We start from the raw sequence: 18,111 nt of genomic DNA, 5'->3' as shown, positions 1-18,111 counted from the left end.
TAAGCTTTGTACAGGGTGATAAGAATGGATCGATCTGCATTCTTCTACATGCTTACCTTCAGTTTCTAATTTGATTTTCACAAGTGGTAGTTCCAGAGAAAAGCTGAGCAGAAAATACAGAAAATTCCCCTAATGTTCCATTCACACATGTGTATAATCATCCAGTCTTAGAGTTCTCTAAAGAAACAGAACCAAAGGAGTGTGTGTGTGTGTTTGTGTGTGTGTGTGTGTGTGTGTGTTTATGTAATTTGGTTCATACATATTATGGATGCTATGAAGTCCTGGGATATGCTATCTGCAAGGTGGAAACCCAGGGAATACAGGGATACAATTTAATCTGAATCCCAAGAATGTATGCTCTAACCATGAGTTAAAGGCTGTTGGCATAAGAGTTGGGATGGCTCGGGTAGTGGGATGATGCTGTCGATTTCATGCCTCAGAGACCCAAGGCTGTTGAACTCATCAGGATAGGTAGCCAAGGGCAAGAAGAGATGGAATCATATTAAGCCATCCCTGTTCACAAAGAGGACAGAAGGTATTCTTCATATAGTCCACTGATTTTAACACTAGACATTTTGGAAACCACCCCATTACACGAGTAAAGAAATTTTATTAGCCTGCTGTCTGGATATCCCTTGACCCAGTGCAGTTAACGCAAAATTTATTATCACATTCTTGATTTGTTTATCTTCAACATCAGAATGGTAGACTTGTTAGCATCGACAAACCTGCAGCTGATGCAGAATTGTTCAAAGTCCACAGTTTCCATAAGTGTTTGTAATTAATGTATATTTTATGGGTTTTGACAAGTGTGTAATGACCCATGTCTACAGACTCAGGGGAGATAGTTTTGTTGTCTTGAATGGTTACCCACTGTCTTCTACCTACATAGTTCTTCCTCTCACATAACCTCTGACATAGGAAGTCTTTTCTGACTGGATTATTTTATACAATAATGTGAATTCCAGCTTGTTCCACATCTTCTCATGGTTTAGTAGCTCCTTTCCTTTATAGAATCGAGCAACCCCCACTGTATGGATATGACACAATTTGTATTTTCTAATGCAAGATTAAACATTTTCCTCTTTATTTTTATTTATGTGTTTTGCTTGAGTGTCTTGACCGCAAGTGTGTCTGCACACTGCCTGCATGTAGCTCTCATGGAGATAAGAAGAGAGCTTCAGATCCCCTGGGACTTGAGTTACAGAGAGATGTGTGCTGCCATGTGCATTCTGGGAATTGAAACCAGGTCCTATGGAGGAGCAGCCAAGTGCTTTTAACTGATGAGTTGACTCTCCAGTAGACCCCAATAGAGGTTTTTTTTTGTTTGTTTGTTTTTGCTTGTCTTTTTAAATGAGACATATAAATAATAATCCTTTCAGAAAAACATTCCCAAGAGATAATAGAAAAATAAAGTTTTCTTAACTAGCTTTCCAACATTCTTTAGCTGAATTGAGTTGCATATAAACTGAAGAGATTAAAATTGGCTTATGTTTCAGAGCAAAGAGCTAACAAAGTAGTCAAAAATGAGTTCTACTTATTAAGAGTTCAGAATAGAAGAATTGAGAACAGTTATAAACAGTATAATATTTTAACTGTTTTGCTTAAATTAGAGTGAATACTCAGTAATATATTATGTAATCTTTTTAGGGTCATTTACCATCCACTTGCCTGCCTGTCTGTCTGTCTGTCTGTCTCTCTCTCTCTATCTATCTATCCATCCACCCATCCATCCATCCATCCATCTATCATCCATCCATCCATCCATCCATCTATCTATCTATCTATCTATCTATCTATCTATCTATCTATCTATCATCCTCATTGCCTACTTAATATACTCTGTGTCTCTTTATTCCTCACCATTCTATCTTTATCAGTGAAGTAATTTATCTATAAAGACAAATTGCTGCAATGATTAAATATCTTGTTAGTGATAGATCAGAAATTCTTGGTTTATTTCCACTAGCTTTTTCTATTAACTGAATATTTTAAATGAACATAATTTTATTCATTATATAATATTATAATTTATGATATTATTTAATATTTTATAATTCATAAACATGTACTTTCACACTCACACACACACATACCAGAATTTCAATATAAATGAGTATTAATAACTGAGTAAGGGCACAGGATGAACACCCCCATGCCATGAGATGGCATGTTTCTGGCCATACTTTCAGGGAGCTATGAGGCGGGAAGGCAGTTGCTGATGTTGGAATGGCTTGGATTTAGGTGGACCTAACCTAACAGTAGATATAGTAGTGCCACTTAGGGATTTCTACCAGAGGTAAATGAAGCGAAGGGGAGAAGTGAAGCTTCCATTTAAATTTCTATTTTTTAAAAATGCGGAGAATGTATTCTCTTTGATTGTGCATCTTCTTTGCCGGCCTGGCAGATCTCCTGAGGAATTTGTGACATGTTCTAGTATTTGGTGATACTGCCTTCTTAGCATCTTCCTCATTTTGTTTTGGTGTCTCCATTGGCTTATAATGTAGGGAACGAGCCTTTCACCAGCAGCTCTTCAACTGCTTTTTGTTTCTGTCTTTGGTACTGTTAAACCATTGGAACCTAGAAATCATATCAAGTTGTTTTGGTTCCTGTCATATATCACTGATTGAGGCAACAGTGCTAGCTCCTGGAGACGTGGGCGGCAAGGGTAGGTTCCTTACTTGGTGACTTTAAAGCCTTGTTTGACAGATCTTTAAACAAATGAAATTAATGATGTGTTAGGTGAAGAGATGTGGGGGGATGTGAAGTGGGTGGGAAGGTGGGAGAATACCGCCCAGGTCACGTGGACGGAGTGTGCTGGAATGTAAAGAAGGTTCACTACACTCATGGTCACCTCAGTCCCTCACCAATAATCCCAGGCTCCCAGTCTAGCCGCTGTTCAGTTATTTACAACAGTTTTATCTTTTCCTTCCACTCTCTCCTTACTCAATTGACCGCTAGAAACTTGGCTCCTAATCAAAGGCAAGTAAAAGTTGAGAGCTAAGAGTTCCATGAATCTTTCTCTTGTGATTTTTGGCCTTAGGATTGACACCCACCACCTGTGCCTTTCCTTCCAAGTTTCTCTCCCACTTTAATGAGGGAATTTCCTTTTCTTTCAAATGCAAACCCACATCAGTTCACAAGCCTTTCTTAGGAAGCAGGATATGTTAATTAGGCAGCCCTTTCCAGGCCCCTCCCCATATATGTTGTCCCCTTCCACTTGAGTATGGATATGTCATACAAAACTATATGCACGCTCCTCACAGCCCACTTTGCACCTTTTCCTGCTTCGGGCATCTGCCTTCACCGTTCTATTGTATCCGTTCCCACCAGAAGCTCACAGTGTCTTACTCTGCTTTTCCCAATCACACAGCCGCTGATGTCCTCCTGGCATTTAAAACACTGCTCCTACACTCTGCAATATCTACTTCATCATGAGTCTTTGGTTTTCTTGTCCAACCTCCTTGATCTCTTCTTTGATTTCATCACCAACGAGCCTCTCAGTATCTCCAACTTTGAGTTCCTAAACCTGAAAACACCATCACTATTCTTCTTATCTCCTCCTCCTCATTTTCTGTCTACTCAGAATTCAGTGATCTTTAAAAAAAAAATGAATTTGATTATGCTAAACCCTTCTTTTGCACTTAAAGGTACATTTTTCCCTTTATCTATCATAGAAGTACTTATACAAATATTCATTTGATGTCTGCTTTCTCCATTAGAACATAAGTTTCATGAAGGCCATGCACTGTCTGTGATGTCCACCTGTGTGTTTCCAGTACTTAGCATAACTTAGCATAACTCAGTAAATAGCATAAATCAGTAAATATTTTATGTAAATTGAGGAACACAATTAGGCAGGAGTTGGTAGCATTGCATTTTGGAGAGGTAGAATAGAAGAAAGGGAGGAAGAGGGGACAGAAAGGAATATCAGGCTTTCAAAACAGAGGGGCACCAATATCTGGATGGTAAGGACGAGATGAGGGTTTAGATGAGAGGATTAGATTCTTAGAGTGGACACATCTGTGGGCCATATTAATATGAATGTCCAGTGGTCATTTATTCTTGGGGTTTCAAAATAATAGTTGTTACTGTTACCCCTGATCCAGCATTTCCTAATGGGAAAAAACATATTAAACCTTCCCAGAAAAACCAAATTTGGCTTCATATTTGTAAATGTAGCAGTGTACTATGGGTTTTTATTTTGTTTGTTTGTCTACAGTAGATGGATGTCTAGTGAGATAATTCCTTTTCTTATAAATAGTACTCAAAACTTGAATTTCATGTATTTGAAGATGGTTTCTAGAATTCTGGTTTAGCGTTTGTCTATCCCTTTCCCTCTTGTCAGAAATAATCAGCTTAGACATAATCCACACCACAGACTACGTGACCAGTAGTGTCCATTCCATAAAGCAAGATTTCTCTATTATCATGTTAATCTTTGTGTCTTTTAGTCCCTCATTCTCCTGCTCTCTATAAAGATCTTCACGTACTACATAGGTGCCTTCTAGGTATGGAAAAGTAGGTCGTTTCCCCCCAAGAACTGTCTTAAGTAAACCTCAAAGTCAGGGATGTCCCATCCTGTTTTTTTCTTTTCAACAGGAGACAGTGTTCAGTGCAGGATCTTAGGAGTTTCTATCTTGAGTGAACTTCAGCACACACTGTGTCACGTGTGCTTCGGCCATAAAATGGAGATGCTATCTCTCATAGAATCAAGGAAATGGACTCAATGGCTAGGATGTATCTAGTAAAATGTGCAGAGCACACAGTAGTTATGCAATAAAATGGTTGATCAGAAACACTGCTGGGAGTTGTTGATGGCATAGCACCTTGTGACAATAATTGTTCAACATAACATCTTCAGTCTCCTGCCTGGAGAGTGAGCTAGTCAAAGAGTTAAAGATTTCATATAGTCTATGAATCTGTGCTCCTAAATACTCAACTTTAAAACATCATCATCAGCAACAACAACTACAACAACAAGAACAAGAAAAACTACTACTACTACTACTACTACTACTACTACTACTACTACTACTACTACTACTACTGTTGTTGTTTTTGATCATTTGAGTTAGAAATCTTTCGGAAACAGGTCTCTTCATGTTCTGATTGGATGGATTTGGACTTTCTCATTTTGGTACCCTTTGAAATCAGCTGCTATTTTGCATACCCTATGTATCCACTTGAAGTAAATTCTTTAAACCATAACATACTATTTCACTACAGCATTATTGTTGCTGTCAAACTTAAACTGGTAAGCAAGCTTGCTATTGGAACAATGTCTCTAATTTGAGTAAGTGTTCCCCTGGTGAGGGGCTCAGACGAATATCTATGAGTAAGACATCCAAGAATTTTGTTGAGGCGTGCTTGCTCTATTAGGATTGTTCAGAGTCCATTATTTTAAAACTGATTTTGATCAGATGAAAATTTTCAGATTACTTTGTGTGATTAAAATTAATCAGATGAAAACTCAGATCTGTTAGGATGTATGCTATCCTGTTTGTATGTTTCATCTAGAACATTCTCTCTCTCTCTCTCTCTCTCTCTCTCTCTCTCTCTCCTCTCTCTCTCTCTCTCTCTCTCATTTCCTCTTTATTTTCAAGTGACACTTTGCACTATTGATCCTCACTCTATTAATTCTTAGGTATTGTCACAGGGCAGACCGTGTAGGATGTCCTTTGTTGAGTCTGGAAAGGTGATCTGAGCAGGTGAAAGCTTGCTTGGTATATGTTCTAGAACTAAAGCATTAAACTAAGTGCTCCTTATCGAAGGTATTAACAGGGCTTGAATGACCTTGGAATGCAATAAGAGCTGGAAAGTGGTCCTGAGAAGAAGATATCCAAGGACACACTGTAGTCAACAGGGTCAAACGTTGTGAGGGGCCTGAAGACCCTTGAGAATTGAGGATACAGAAATAACCGCATGTATGAGAAATGTTGTGGTGGCTTTCGGGGCAGGTATAGATTTGTTTCAAATCTTGTTGCTTACCTTAGCAACAGAGTACTCTGTCAGTGGATGGCCCTCATCTAAGAAGGACAGAATAAAACAAAACAATACAGGTTGCCTAGTCAGAAGGGACTGGAACGGTACTTCTTTTGCACTGTCCCATCAGCTTTTCTGGGCTTGGACCTTGGTGATCCATACTACTGATTTATACTTTCTGTTCTCTACAATTGTATGAACTGCTTTATTATAATGATTTTTTTTTCTATAGACACACATTGTATTGGTTCTGTTTCCTTAGTGAGCTCTGACACAAGGCCATGGAAAAATGTCTTTTGTGACGGTTAGTTCTTAGAGTCTATGGAAATGTCAAAGCCCTTAAGCACTTCATAGCTTTCTTCTCTAAGGAAGAAAATTAATAGTATTTGCAAACCCATACATCAAGAGAGATTAAATCAAATTACGGGTCTTTTGGTAAAGGCAAGTTTATTTCCTGTGATCATACCAGAAAGTATGTGAAATATTTTTGGACACATTTATACACAAATATTGATGTTATGTCCAAATATAACCTAAAAGTTAACATTTCTTATCTGATTTTCTTCAAATAGCAACCAGGACTACCAGATGCACAAATTACTTCTCTGGATGCTATTTTAGAAATGACAGTTTAGAAGACTATTTTAGCAACCAAATTTATTCTTTATGTGTCAATTAGATACAAGAGATTGTAACAGGGAAGACTCCCTTTTGGGGGAGTCTGGAAAGGTGAACTGAGCAGCCTTACTTAGCATAGGTTCTAGAACTCAACAAAATTATGCTGATACAATTTGATGGTATACATGAGTATGAAATACAGTTTGCCTATGCATCGGGGATTTCTTTCTATAAACACCATCCTTTTTTATAACAATGCCAAAGAGAAGGAGCATGACTTTTGGCATTAGTCGTACCTTAGCATGAGTCTTGGCTGCTCTGGAGCCTGTACTGTGGGCACTTCACCCCTTTAAAGTGGAAACAATAAATGGCTTCTCACCACATGCCTAACTCATTGCTAGCACCAGATCTGTTACATGGTGTTAAAGATTCTCTCTATAAACATCCTTTGAAAGCTAGCTGCTTGCTCAACTGTAGGTTACCAGCTGAGAGACTGACAAGTAACACTATTCTTTTTAAACCTTTATGCTATGTTTGAGAGACCAAATGAATCAATGGCCTGAAAGCAAGGAAATCAAGCTACAGACTACAGCAGGCTGAACAAGCACAGAACTTGGCTATCGGTCTTATTATAATTACTATTAAAATAATATTGTTTTCCAGTTGGCTATGATTCTTGATTTTTAAGATGAAACACCTTTTTGGATTCTGTTCTCTTTTTAAAAAAATTAAGTTCCTTATTTACTTTACATCCTGACCTAAGCTTCCCTCCTTCTCTCTCCCCAGTCCCTCCCTCTCTCTGGTTCTCCCTCCTCCTCTTTTTCCCAGAAGAGGTGAGTCCTCCCATAAGTATCAACCAGCCTTGGCATATCAAGTTGCAGTAAGGCTAGGTGAATTTTCTTCTACTGGGGCTAGAGGAGGCAGCACAGTTAGAAGAAGGCAAGCAATGAAGTCAGATACAGCCCTTGCTCCGGATCTGGGGCCAGCCAATGACTGGCCCAGCTGGAAACCTATGCCATGAACTACTTCTTGCAAAAAGTTAAATTTACAAAATAAGATGAATAAACGTACAAAAGAAAATCCAATACTGCCGATGCATGAGTAATATATGTTTCTTTATGTTAAAGTGGAACATGCTCAACCTTAAAGTTGAAACTGAAAAAAATTCATCTATTGTCTCTGCTGTTTGGCCAATTTCTGCGTTGTTTCGTTGTAGGTGCCTGTGGTGGCCATTTTGGGTTCCGGTGGGGGTTTCCGGGCCATGGTGGGATTCTCCGGTGTGATGAAGGCGCTCTATGAATCAGGGATTTTGGATTGTGCGACCTACGTTGCTGGTCTGTCCGGCTCCACGTGGTTAGTATGCATTCTTGATGAATTTGAATTTTATTTTTCTAAAGGATCTAACTCAAACATTAGGAAAGGGAGATTTAAAAAATCGAGGCTTCATATTACTAAAGCGTTTCAGCGTGATGCTACAGTCAGTTTAAGAATGTCTTATAATAAACGTTTATATTTATTTAAGACGTTGACTATTGGCTTACTCTTTAAAGTCAGTTTTGACTAACATTGTAGGTAGGGCATAAAATTAAAAGGATAGCCTAGTTGAGGATAATTTTAGATTAATATGACAGTAGTGGAATAGCATACTCCACCCATAATTAATTTAATCTGCCTATAATTTGCTGATCTGGAGTCCTCCAGAAACATGTCTAAGTCTACATGATTCACTAGGTATTCATCTTCCTCTTTAGGGCAAATAGAAAAAAAATGCAAAATGCTATAGACTACAGAAGATGGAAATGGCCCTGGGCACACAGATAGAGTAGGCCTCTACTGGTTCTTATCTAAATATCAAACTAGTTCTTTAATTCTATTTAAACTCCCTGAACTAGGTGGATAGCTCTGACACTCGTGTGGTTAACATTTATGTCCTTCAGAATTAGCATTTTGTGAATAATACTTATATAACATTTTCAGAGAAACACTATATAGCTTTTGGTGTGCCCAATACATATTCACACTGAAGACTCAAACAGACAGGTGATCTTGTAGTATCATACACCTTTAATCCAAGAGCTTAGAAAGCAGAGGCAGGTGAATCTTTTGAGTTTGAGCCTAGCTCAGTCTACAGAATGACTTCTCAGGACAGCAGAAGCTACACAAAGAAAGCCTGTCTCAACTCGCATCTCATCACCCTCTCCCAAGAAAACCCAATTCCCTAAAAAAGAAAATCAAATAGATGGTCTCCTTCAGAAATCTCAAATCAATTGTAATAAAATGTATCACCTTATTACAATGTATCTATCTCTGGCCTAGAAGGGCAATTTAATTGTTTAGCCATGGCAAAATTTATATGTCATACAATTGTAGTTTTTATGTTTAGCATTTTTAAAGTATTTGTATCATTTCATCCTATTATTTAAATTTTTGGCTAAAGAAAAATGGAGTCACAGGCCAAGCGATTTTTTTCATCTCTTTATGGACCAGCTTTAAGGTCCATCTTCTAATTTTTGGTACTAAATTATAATCCTCTCTTAGAGTGTTGTACATATGATATGATGTTAGTGCCATGCTCTAAGCAATTGAGGAGTCAACCAGCTACTTCTTACATATTATACAGAGTTGCCTATGGGGAGACTCTAGAGTTCTTGAATTTTTTCCCTAAATCTTTCAAACCAGATTCTGTGATTAAATAACCAATAACCCAGGGCTACATTTGCCACCTTCATTGTACCCTCAACATGATTTATGTCTTCTGACGGAAGGGTGTAGCCTGTCATTATTCTTTCCCTTGAAGGAAAGAGCACGCACCTGCCTGTTCAATGAGTAATGTGGTGTAAACATTTGGCCCCTTTTGTTCAATCTCTTACTTAATAATTTTTTCATTTGCCTCTGCATGGTTTTCTTCACTCAATATTTATGAGGTCCTTGGTGCCCTTTACTGACTACTATGAGAAGTCTATTTTCTTAAAAGAACCCAATAAGTGATGTCTAGGCCATGAGCACTGACTTGGGGTAGAATCATGTCCTTGTGACATGGGTTAGACTTGTAGTCATTTCCTTTACCATTGTTTTGGGCAATCTCTTCTTACATGATAGTATCAGGAACATGATAACATGTCATGTGAAGTATAAGAGAGTTTTAAATTTCTACACTTTCATACAGACATGATGTCGGTTCTACCCCTTTTCATTTGAATATTAACTTTACCGTCTTTATTCCATTTTTGTGAGTGACTTTTGGTCTTTAAATCTTTGTAATACATGTTCATGCATAGGCTATTCCATGTGTGCATATTGTATACATTTTCCTTTATTTCTTTCATGGATTTAGGAAGGAAGGGCTATGGTGTCAGATATACTGTCCTTTTAAGTTCCACGTCATCCCCTCTGATTGCTCTCTCTTCTGTCTCCATTATTTATTTACATGGATTTCTCCTTGATACTAGGCCTCTTCTATGACCTCTGTTTTGCTATATTATATGTGCACAACAAGCTTCACCAATTCCACAAACCTCTACTACTTGACTACTTGTGCCAATGTAACGAATACTTTAATTTGTAGAATCTTGAGAACAGTAAAATGTGACAGACAAAGAAAACTAATAGAAATATCAAGAAAGCCTGAGAGAAGAGACTGAAGGGAAAGATGAGTCCCAGAGCACAGGGATGGGAAGAGCTCTGAGAAACAAGCTAGCCTGAGTTTGGAAAATGTTTGTGGTTTTAACTGGGAAACACTAGATTCAGTTAATGGATATTGTTTTAGTCATGAAGTTACATGAAACAAAGCAGAAGTTCAAATGTAGCCATGTGAATGCTTGAAAAAACTGGGTCAGAAAGGAGAAAAAGAAAGGACGGTCGTTGTTTGAGGAGACCGCAGGGCTTCCTTCTTTTGTTTTTGCAAATTTAAGAGACTTGGATATTGAGGTAGATATCTGAGGTGTAGAGAACAGTACAGAGAGGTAGTTGAAAGACAGGAAAGAGAAAGGTCATAGATCATGAACAGAAAAGATTTAGAGAGGGACACATTGCAAGGTAGAAAACACACACAGGGAGATGTGAACTATGAAGACAAAGCATTTCCTGGGATACAAAAAGGGTGGCGAGTAATTCCTGTTAATGATTCTTCTTTGAGTAAGATAGGTAGGAAAATAAAAGGGAGAATTCAGAAAGACCTGGAAAAACAAATCATACTTCATTGTTCTGTAATGGTTTATATTCTATGGAGACATGACCATAATTTGGCAGAAATGAAATACTACAGATATATGTAGAGTAGCCCTGGACCTCCCAGAGAGTTTTCTGTGGTCACAAAATTCACTTTCAGGTTAGACAAAGGTTCTCTTATAACTGTAGCTACCTTTACATAATTATTTCTGAAATTATTTTTGGATGATTCCTATGACTCATTAAATATAAACTTGGGAGACTTGGCATGAATAAGCACGGAGAGTCATGATGCTAATTCTGTGTTCTCTTGCCTAGGCTTTTAACAAAGCTCTCTCCCACAGAAAAGCTGTTGCCTTGTAGCACTGCATGAGGCTATATAATCTTAATTACCATGTTTGTACGGGATTACTGTCTAAAGAGAAATCAAAGTGTTTCTGTGTCTATAGGAAATAATAATAGTGTCCTATCAATTAAATTAGCTAGCATAAAATTTGAGAATAAAAACTGTCCACTAGCATGGAGGATTCCTAGAACAACATGGAGAGTCTTCTCAAGTAATACAAAATCTTGGTTGAGAAAGAGAATTCCTTTGGCACATTTTTGATATAGGAAGTCTATATGTACGCATCCAAGGATTCTAATTCAGCAGATCCAAGGACTTAATGCTTTGAAATGTGCACTGTGGCCTATAGTATTTGAAGATAGGGACTACATTGAGCTTTTCCCTCTGGAATGGTATAGCATTGAAAAATTTACACATAAATGAATTTTTATAGAAATAGTAAGGTATCTTGTATAAATATGTTGCAAATTGTAAGTAAATACAGATTTTTACATGAATAAAGGTAAGCATTTTATTTATTGATTTATACATGTTTTGCCAAAGACACTCTTTAGAAACTTGATTGGTATGATTGGGATCAAAGTTAAAGCTTAACTGTAGAATCATAAGTTAGAGTGACTTACAGTGACATATGTGAACTTCATATGTAAAAACTAGATATATTTAGTTCTGACTCAGTTCAAGGAGACAAAGAAAGGCATTTAATCTTAAAGAGATACACAGAAAAACTAGTTGCCTATTCCTCTATTTTTAGCTACCACTAAAGCCCAAATTCAAATCCAAGTAGACAATGATATCATGGAATGGATTGTAACTCACTCTGATGAATTCTAAAGAATGCATTCATAGGGCTGAACAACACAGACCATTAGCTTGGAGCCAATAAACTACTCAAGGTTTTTGTGTTTTGGTTTTTAAACTGAAGCTTAAATTTCCAAGCAAATTTCTTCCTGAGAAAAATGGAAAGTAGAGATAGAATGAAATCAAATGACTCTACTTTGTCTTCTGGAAGATAGTGGTAGAGGAAGAAGGTAACCCTTCTCTATGGAATCAAGAGAACATTGGACTCACATCATGGTACAATGTATGCTTTGCATTCCCTTGCAAAGGAATACAATGACATGGAAAATTGGAGATTTTAATCAACTAGCCACTGAGGAAAGACTTTTCTTAACTTTCAGGAGGGATAGATTAATGTTGAGGGAAATACAAGGGAGGAGGGAGCTGTTGCTTGAGGCAAGCCTTTGGGAAGAATACTTCGTATTGATTCATTCGCAATTTGCTAAATATAGATGAAGAAGTTGTACTGCAATGTACATAGAATTTGGGTAATTATATCTGTCAGTGTACAGTAAGGAATGACAATTTCCAGTGACAGAAGAACCACATCAAACTCTTTTCACTTTTTTCTTTTTTTTTTAAATCATTCTGTGACTCAACTGATTCCCGATGAGAAGCTTTGCTGGCCTTACTCACATTTACCCCGTCTCATTCAGGGACAGACTTAATGTTCTATGTCATGAAACAGACTAAATTGGGTACATTAAATATAGGGATGAAAGAAAGAGAAATGTGGTTTGAAGTAAGAAAATGGGTTCTATAATAGTAACCTTTGTGGGCATGTGACACTTTAGAGCAGAGCTTCCCTGACTTCAAAACCAAGCAGTCTGTGTGAAGGTAAATAATACAAATTTTAATAAGTTACAGGCACCTTTGGGGAAGTACAGTTATTCTTAGTAATGTGTGTTGATTTTTTCTTTGTTTTGTTTTGGTGTTGGGAATTTAACTGAGTCTCATACAGGCTAGCCAATTGTTCTACCATTGAGCTAAATACACAACTATTCTTGGTAGTAAAACAAAGAATTTCTTTTTAAAACTTTCATAAAGAGTGAGCTATGTTCTGAATATTTTCAGAGTTGAGCATGTTACAGTCTCAAAAGGGTGATTTATTTTCAAATATTGTGATGTCCTCAAATATAAACCACTATAGCTACATGTGTGTTTATTAAAGCTTAACAGGGTCAGAAATTTGGGTTCTCATTAATGTGTGTGAATCATGATGTAGACTTTTGGATAATTACCTAAGTGCATGGAGACTGTATCTTTAAGTGCTCTATGTTGTACTTTTATAGTTGTTTGATGATTGTACTAACCAGAGTTCAGGGTAAGTTTTTGATGACGTTTCTGTACCAGGTGTTGGGGGAGTTATAAATTTAGTTCATATGATCAAAATAGTTCAGTGGTTTTTCTTTTTTTGTTGTTGGGCATCCTTTTTTGTCTATGATCTTTCATTCTTTATTCATTGATTTATTTTCCAATCTATTATATTTCAGCTTGTTTATAAGAAACTCTGCTTTCAAAAGGACATTCTAATTGACTATTTAGTGAGAATGATTTTGTTCAGTAAAGACCAAGATCTTGTAAATTCATTATAATCTAAAGCCTACACTTTGGAGGCATTGGGAGTAGCTTTAGAAATTCAAGGCTGGTCTAGGCTATCTAGTTAGACCATGTCTCAACAAACCTAACAAACCAGCCATGGGGATGAGTGCCTTTAATCCTAGCATTTAGGAAACAGAGGCGGGGGTGAGTTTGAGGCCAGTCTAGTCTTCCTTGTAAGTTTTAAGACAGCTAGAGCTACATAAGAAAGAGACCCTAAAAAATAAAACAAACAGTAACCAATCAATGAAAAAAATAATAAAGCTTACCAGAAGATTGGATATGTTTTAAATTCTACTTCTCTTTTATTAATTGATTATGTGAACATCTTACTGACAGATTACTTCTTTCTTTATTTTTAAGACAGAATATTTGCAAGCCATGTGACTCTTTAAGGGTGAACTAGGAGTATTTATCCCAAATAGTGCCTAAACAGAGTCTCAGTAGGAGTTAGGCTTTCCTTTCTAAAGAGAAGATAAGCCATGGTGGTACACATAGAAATGAAAATCTGTACTATTTTATGGATTTGTTTGGGTGGAATGGCAGAGTGTCTTACACTGTACTTTATTTTGTCTGTGTATGTCAGATTATCCACTGAGACTGAAAATTGTAATAATAAACCTTTATTTTCCCAGAATTTATTAATGGAGACAGAGAATCTGTCCGTTTGATGTCTACAGTACTAGACATTTTGAATAGCAGCAGAGAGGCTAGTAACAGAACGATCCTTATCTGGTTAATAAATCAAAGGCTTATGGTGAATTTTTGGTATCACTTGAAGTGGCCAAACATCTGGTGGCCAACAGGCGCCATCTGGTAGGGAGGTCTTATTCTCCTTCAGGCTGTTCGACTCAGGTTCATACTCCTCAGAATTCTACTCTTCATACTCTTCTACTATTTAAAATTCAAACCTGTGCTCCATGTAGAATTTGAATTTTAAATAGTTGGCCAGTGCACAATTTTAAAAAGAGAGAAAGGAAATGAAGGAAAGAGTGGAGAAAGAAAGAAAAACATTCGTGACAAGTACCAAGCATCCATAGTAGCAGACAGCAGTTTCTCCATGTAGATCATCCTCACGGACAGTGAGATTATCCAGTTCCTGACTGCCCTTCCACCCAGAAAGGTCAGTTTACACATGAGTCAAAAGTGTTGTCATCCATGTCCAGTAAGTATGATAAGGACAATCATTCTTGGCAGACCTGTGGGCAGTAGGTCTGGCTGTCCTTTTCTGACAACTAAGAAGTGTCTCTATTGCGCTTCCAAATTCATTTCCCCCTTAAATTGCTTCCCTCACAGAGCAGGTCAATCACAATTACATCTTTGGTTCTTAGATAATTGCTACTTTCAACCAGATGGAGGATTTAGTCAAGTCTATCTACTATTCTTTATCTTGTGGTGAAGAATGCTTGATTTCTTTGTAGGCCTTCTAAGGAATGCCCATTATTTCTACCAATGAGGCTTTGCTTTCTTTACAGGTACATGTCAACCTTGTACTCCCACCCTGATTTTCCAGAGAAAGGTCCTGAGGAGATTAATGAAGAGCTAATGAAAAATGTTAGCCACAACCCTCTCTTACTTCTTACGCCACAGAAAGTTAAAAGATATGTTGAGTCTTTATGGAAGAAGAAAAGTTCTGGCCAACCTGTCACCTTTACTGACATCTTTGGAATGTTAATAGGAGAAACACTAATTCAAAATGTAAGTTGTCATCAAGTGATAATCCCTTTAACTGTAGTAGGCGATGTATATTAAGTGTGATGTCTGGCACCAAAGTAGATTTTTGTACAATCTACTTTGCTCAACTTATTTCTTCAGTAGTGTATGTGCTAAACATGTCCTCTCTGCCGGGTGTTACAGTTCTTCACTGCAAACCATTGCCCATCATCAACTAACTTAAACTATTTTCAGTTTGACATGGGGGAAGAACTTTTATATTGTCCTTTGGAAAAGTCAAATTGCACAGCCATTCCCCCCTGGAGCGGTAGGACATTGAATAAAATTGAGACACAACCAGAGCATGTCAACTACCCAGGTCAATGCTAGCAGCCAACCACTGAACTGAGAACAGGACCCCATTTGGGGGAATTAGAGGAAGGACTGAAAGAGCTGAAGGGGTTTGCAACCCCATAAGAACAACAATGCCAACCAACCAGAGCTTCCAGGAACTAAACCACTACCCAAAGACTGTACATGGACTGACCCAGGGCTCCAACTGCATGTAGCAGAGAATAGCTTTGTTGGGACACCAGTGGAAGGGGAAGCCCTTGGTCCTGCCAAGGTTGGACCCCCAGTGCAGGGGAATGTCGGGGCGGGAGGGCAGTAAGGGAGGGTGAGTGGGGGTAACACCCTTATGGGGGAGGGAGATGGGTTAGGGGACTTATGGACAGGAAACTAGGAAAAGGAATAAAATTTGAAATATAAATAAAGAAATATATCCAATAAAAAAAGTAATATTTAGGTGAGATGGTAAGACTATGCATTGCTTTCGAGGGGGATGTGAGTTCAGTAGTCAGCACCTATGTCTGGCAGCTCACAACTGTCTGTAACTCCAGCTTTAGAAGGAGCCAATACCTCTGGCCTTCATGAACACCTACACTCACATGCATATATTCACACACAGATAATATACATATGCATATTTTACTTTTTATATTCATATTTTAAAATAATAGAAGTGGTAGAAAAAATACTCTTTGCCTAGTAAGAGTCAAATAAGGAAATGGATCATAGGAAACAAATGTACTTGATGTGTCACCAGAGGGTGACATTTCATCTGAAGATAAAGCAGGAGAGATGGGACAACCTGTGCCAGGGACACCAGCTGAGAGAGTTAGTTCCCAGAACTATAGCTGCCAAATCTTCCCCCACTTCAAATGTTGACACAGTCCCCAGAGATTCAATTGTTTTAGAATACAGACATCTATTTCCAGGGAGCTTTCTTTCTGTTGTCTAATCGAGACCACAGATTGCCAGAAATAATAGGACTTCGTTTCATTACAAAAACGCAAGCGATTTGGTTAGACGTATTATTTCAAATAGCTTTTATCTGTGTCCATGTCTATGTATTTAAAGCCACCTTATTCTTTTTGTGTGCGTGTGTGGACAGAGAATGAGTACGACCTTGAGTAGCTTGAAGGAAAAGGTCAGCGCCGCCCGGTGTCCTCTGCCTCTCTTCACCTGTCTCCATGTCAAACCGGACGTGTCAGAGCTGATGTTTGCCGGTATGTTCCAGTTATCACAACATCCCTCGAAATGGAGATTTCTAGTGATTTTTATTTACAGACAAAGCCGTAATCAATTTCAGTTGCTAATCATAATACATTTTCTGTAACCCGGGACTGTTTGTAAATATAAAAAACTATATTAAGTTAAGTGATTTTTCTGGTTCAAAAGTAGTATCCCGCCAAACTCTATCTGATGTCCCTTCTTTTAAGTGAGAGAACTGGAAGGTAGTGCTTCAAGAAGTCAGTTACTGAATGATCCCCTTTCTGATGTCTGCAGATAATACGGTGCCTGGTGTTCTTAAACCAGGTTTTTCTGACTGAAAAGCAAAATGCCTCACCTCTAAGGAATACAGTTCTACTCATGTCTTGTATAGTGTCAGTTCTTGGGACTAAAAAGCAAAATGCCTCGCCTCTAAGGAATACGGTTCTACTCCTGTCATGTATAGCTTCAGTTCTTGGGTGCTGTGAAAGTCCATCGTGTCTCTGGGGACTCAGAGACCCAGCTGCTTCATGGACAGTGCAGGGATGTCACAGACTGGATGTAGGGACACATCACTCAGTAACTTCTTTCACATCTTTCTCCTTTTAAAAAACAACTACAGATTAGCACATATAAGTCCATTAATTCTTTTGTAATTTATGTCTCTCCTTTTTTTTTCTTGGCTAAATCCTCTCATTCAAGAATATTTAATAGTTTATTATTAAAAAAGGTGATTTGTTCACTAGTGTATAAGAATTTATTAACGATGTGAATCAAAATGTTTATTGTGCTTGTGGCTTCCAGAAAGAACTATTTACACTTATGGTTTTAATTCACGTTTAGTGGATCCTAGGGAGGTAAGCATTTTTTAACTTGGCTTCACAGGAAAGCAAGTAAAACCGTAGGAACACTGTGTGATTTGTATAATCACCATGAGCCCAGTGCACAGCAGAACTGAGAGCTGATTTTGTAAAGCCTTTGTTCTTTTAATAACCTCATATTGTCTGTTTACTGACCTAGTTGGGAGGCAGATTTGACAGGCTTTCAGGGTCACCCCTCTCCCAAGCACATTGTTCTTGTCTAGAAGAGCTTGTCATTTCTTTGGGAAATTTACAGTAAGCATCAAAGAGATGGCAAAGGACCACACTTATCTTTGGGTATACTGCCATCAGCGTCTTGTCGCCTACATTCCTTCCTTCATCGTTTCACAATGTTTTGACAAATGCCTGTGATAAAATATAGGAAATACTTCAATCAGTGGCAAACCCTAATGAAATCTCTGGCACATTTTAACAAATTTGAGTGTTCTCTAAAAGTTGGATAAAAAACTTAGTCTTCGAGATCTTGAAGGC

At 37.8% G+C, this 18,111-nt stretch overlaps 1 protein-coding gene across 2 annotated transcripts in view; it reads left to right on the top strand.

Moving 5' to 3' along the window:
- The window catches only part of Pla2g4a (phospholipase A2 group IVA), a 141,026-nt gene that overhangs the window by 81,278 nt on the left and 41,637 nt on the right, over positions 1 to 18,111 (top strand). For both annotated transcript variants that reach the window (XM_032915481.1, XM_032915482.1), the window contains 3 exons: positions 7,820 to 7,956; positions 15,031 to 15,253; positions 16,662 to 16,776. In XM_032915481.1, the coding sequence (XP_032771372.1) occupies positions 7,820 to 7,956; positions 15,031 to 15,253; positions 16,662 to 16,776 (475 nt within the window). The remainder of the gene's footprint in view (positions 1 to 7,819; positions 7,957 to 15,030; positions 15,254 to 16,661; positions 16,777 to 18,111) is intronic.

This window comes from Rattus rattus, chromosome 10 (assembly GCF_011064425.1).
Source record: "Rattus rattus isolate New Zealand chromosome 10, Rrattus_CSIRO_v1, whole genome shotgun sequence".
Lineage (NCBI taxonomy): Eukaryota > Metazoa > Chordata > Mammalia > Rodentia > Muridae > Rattus > Rattus rattus.
The sequence above is the reverse complement of the archived record's forward strand: the minus strand, read 5'-3'. Positions and strand labels throughout refer to the sequence as shown.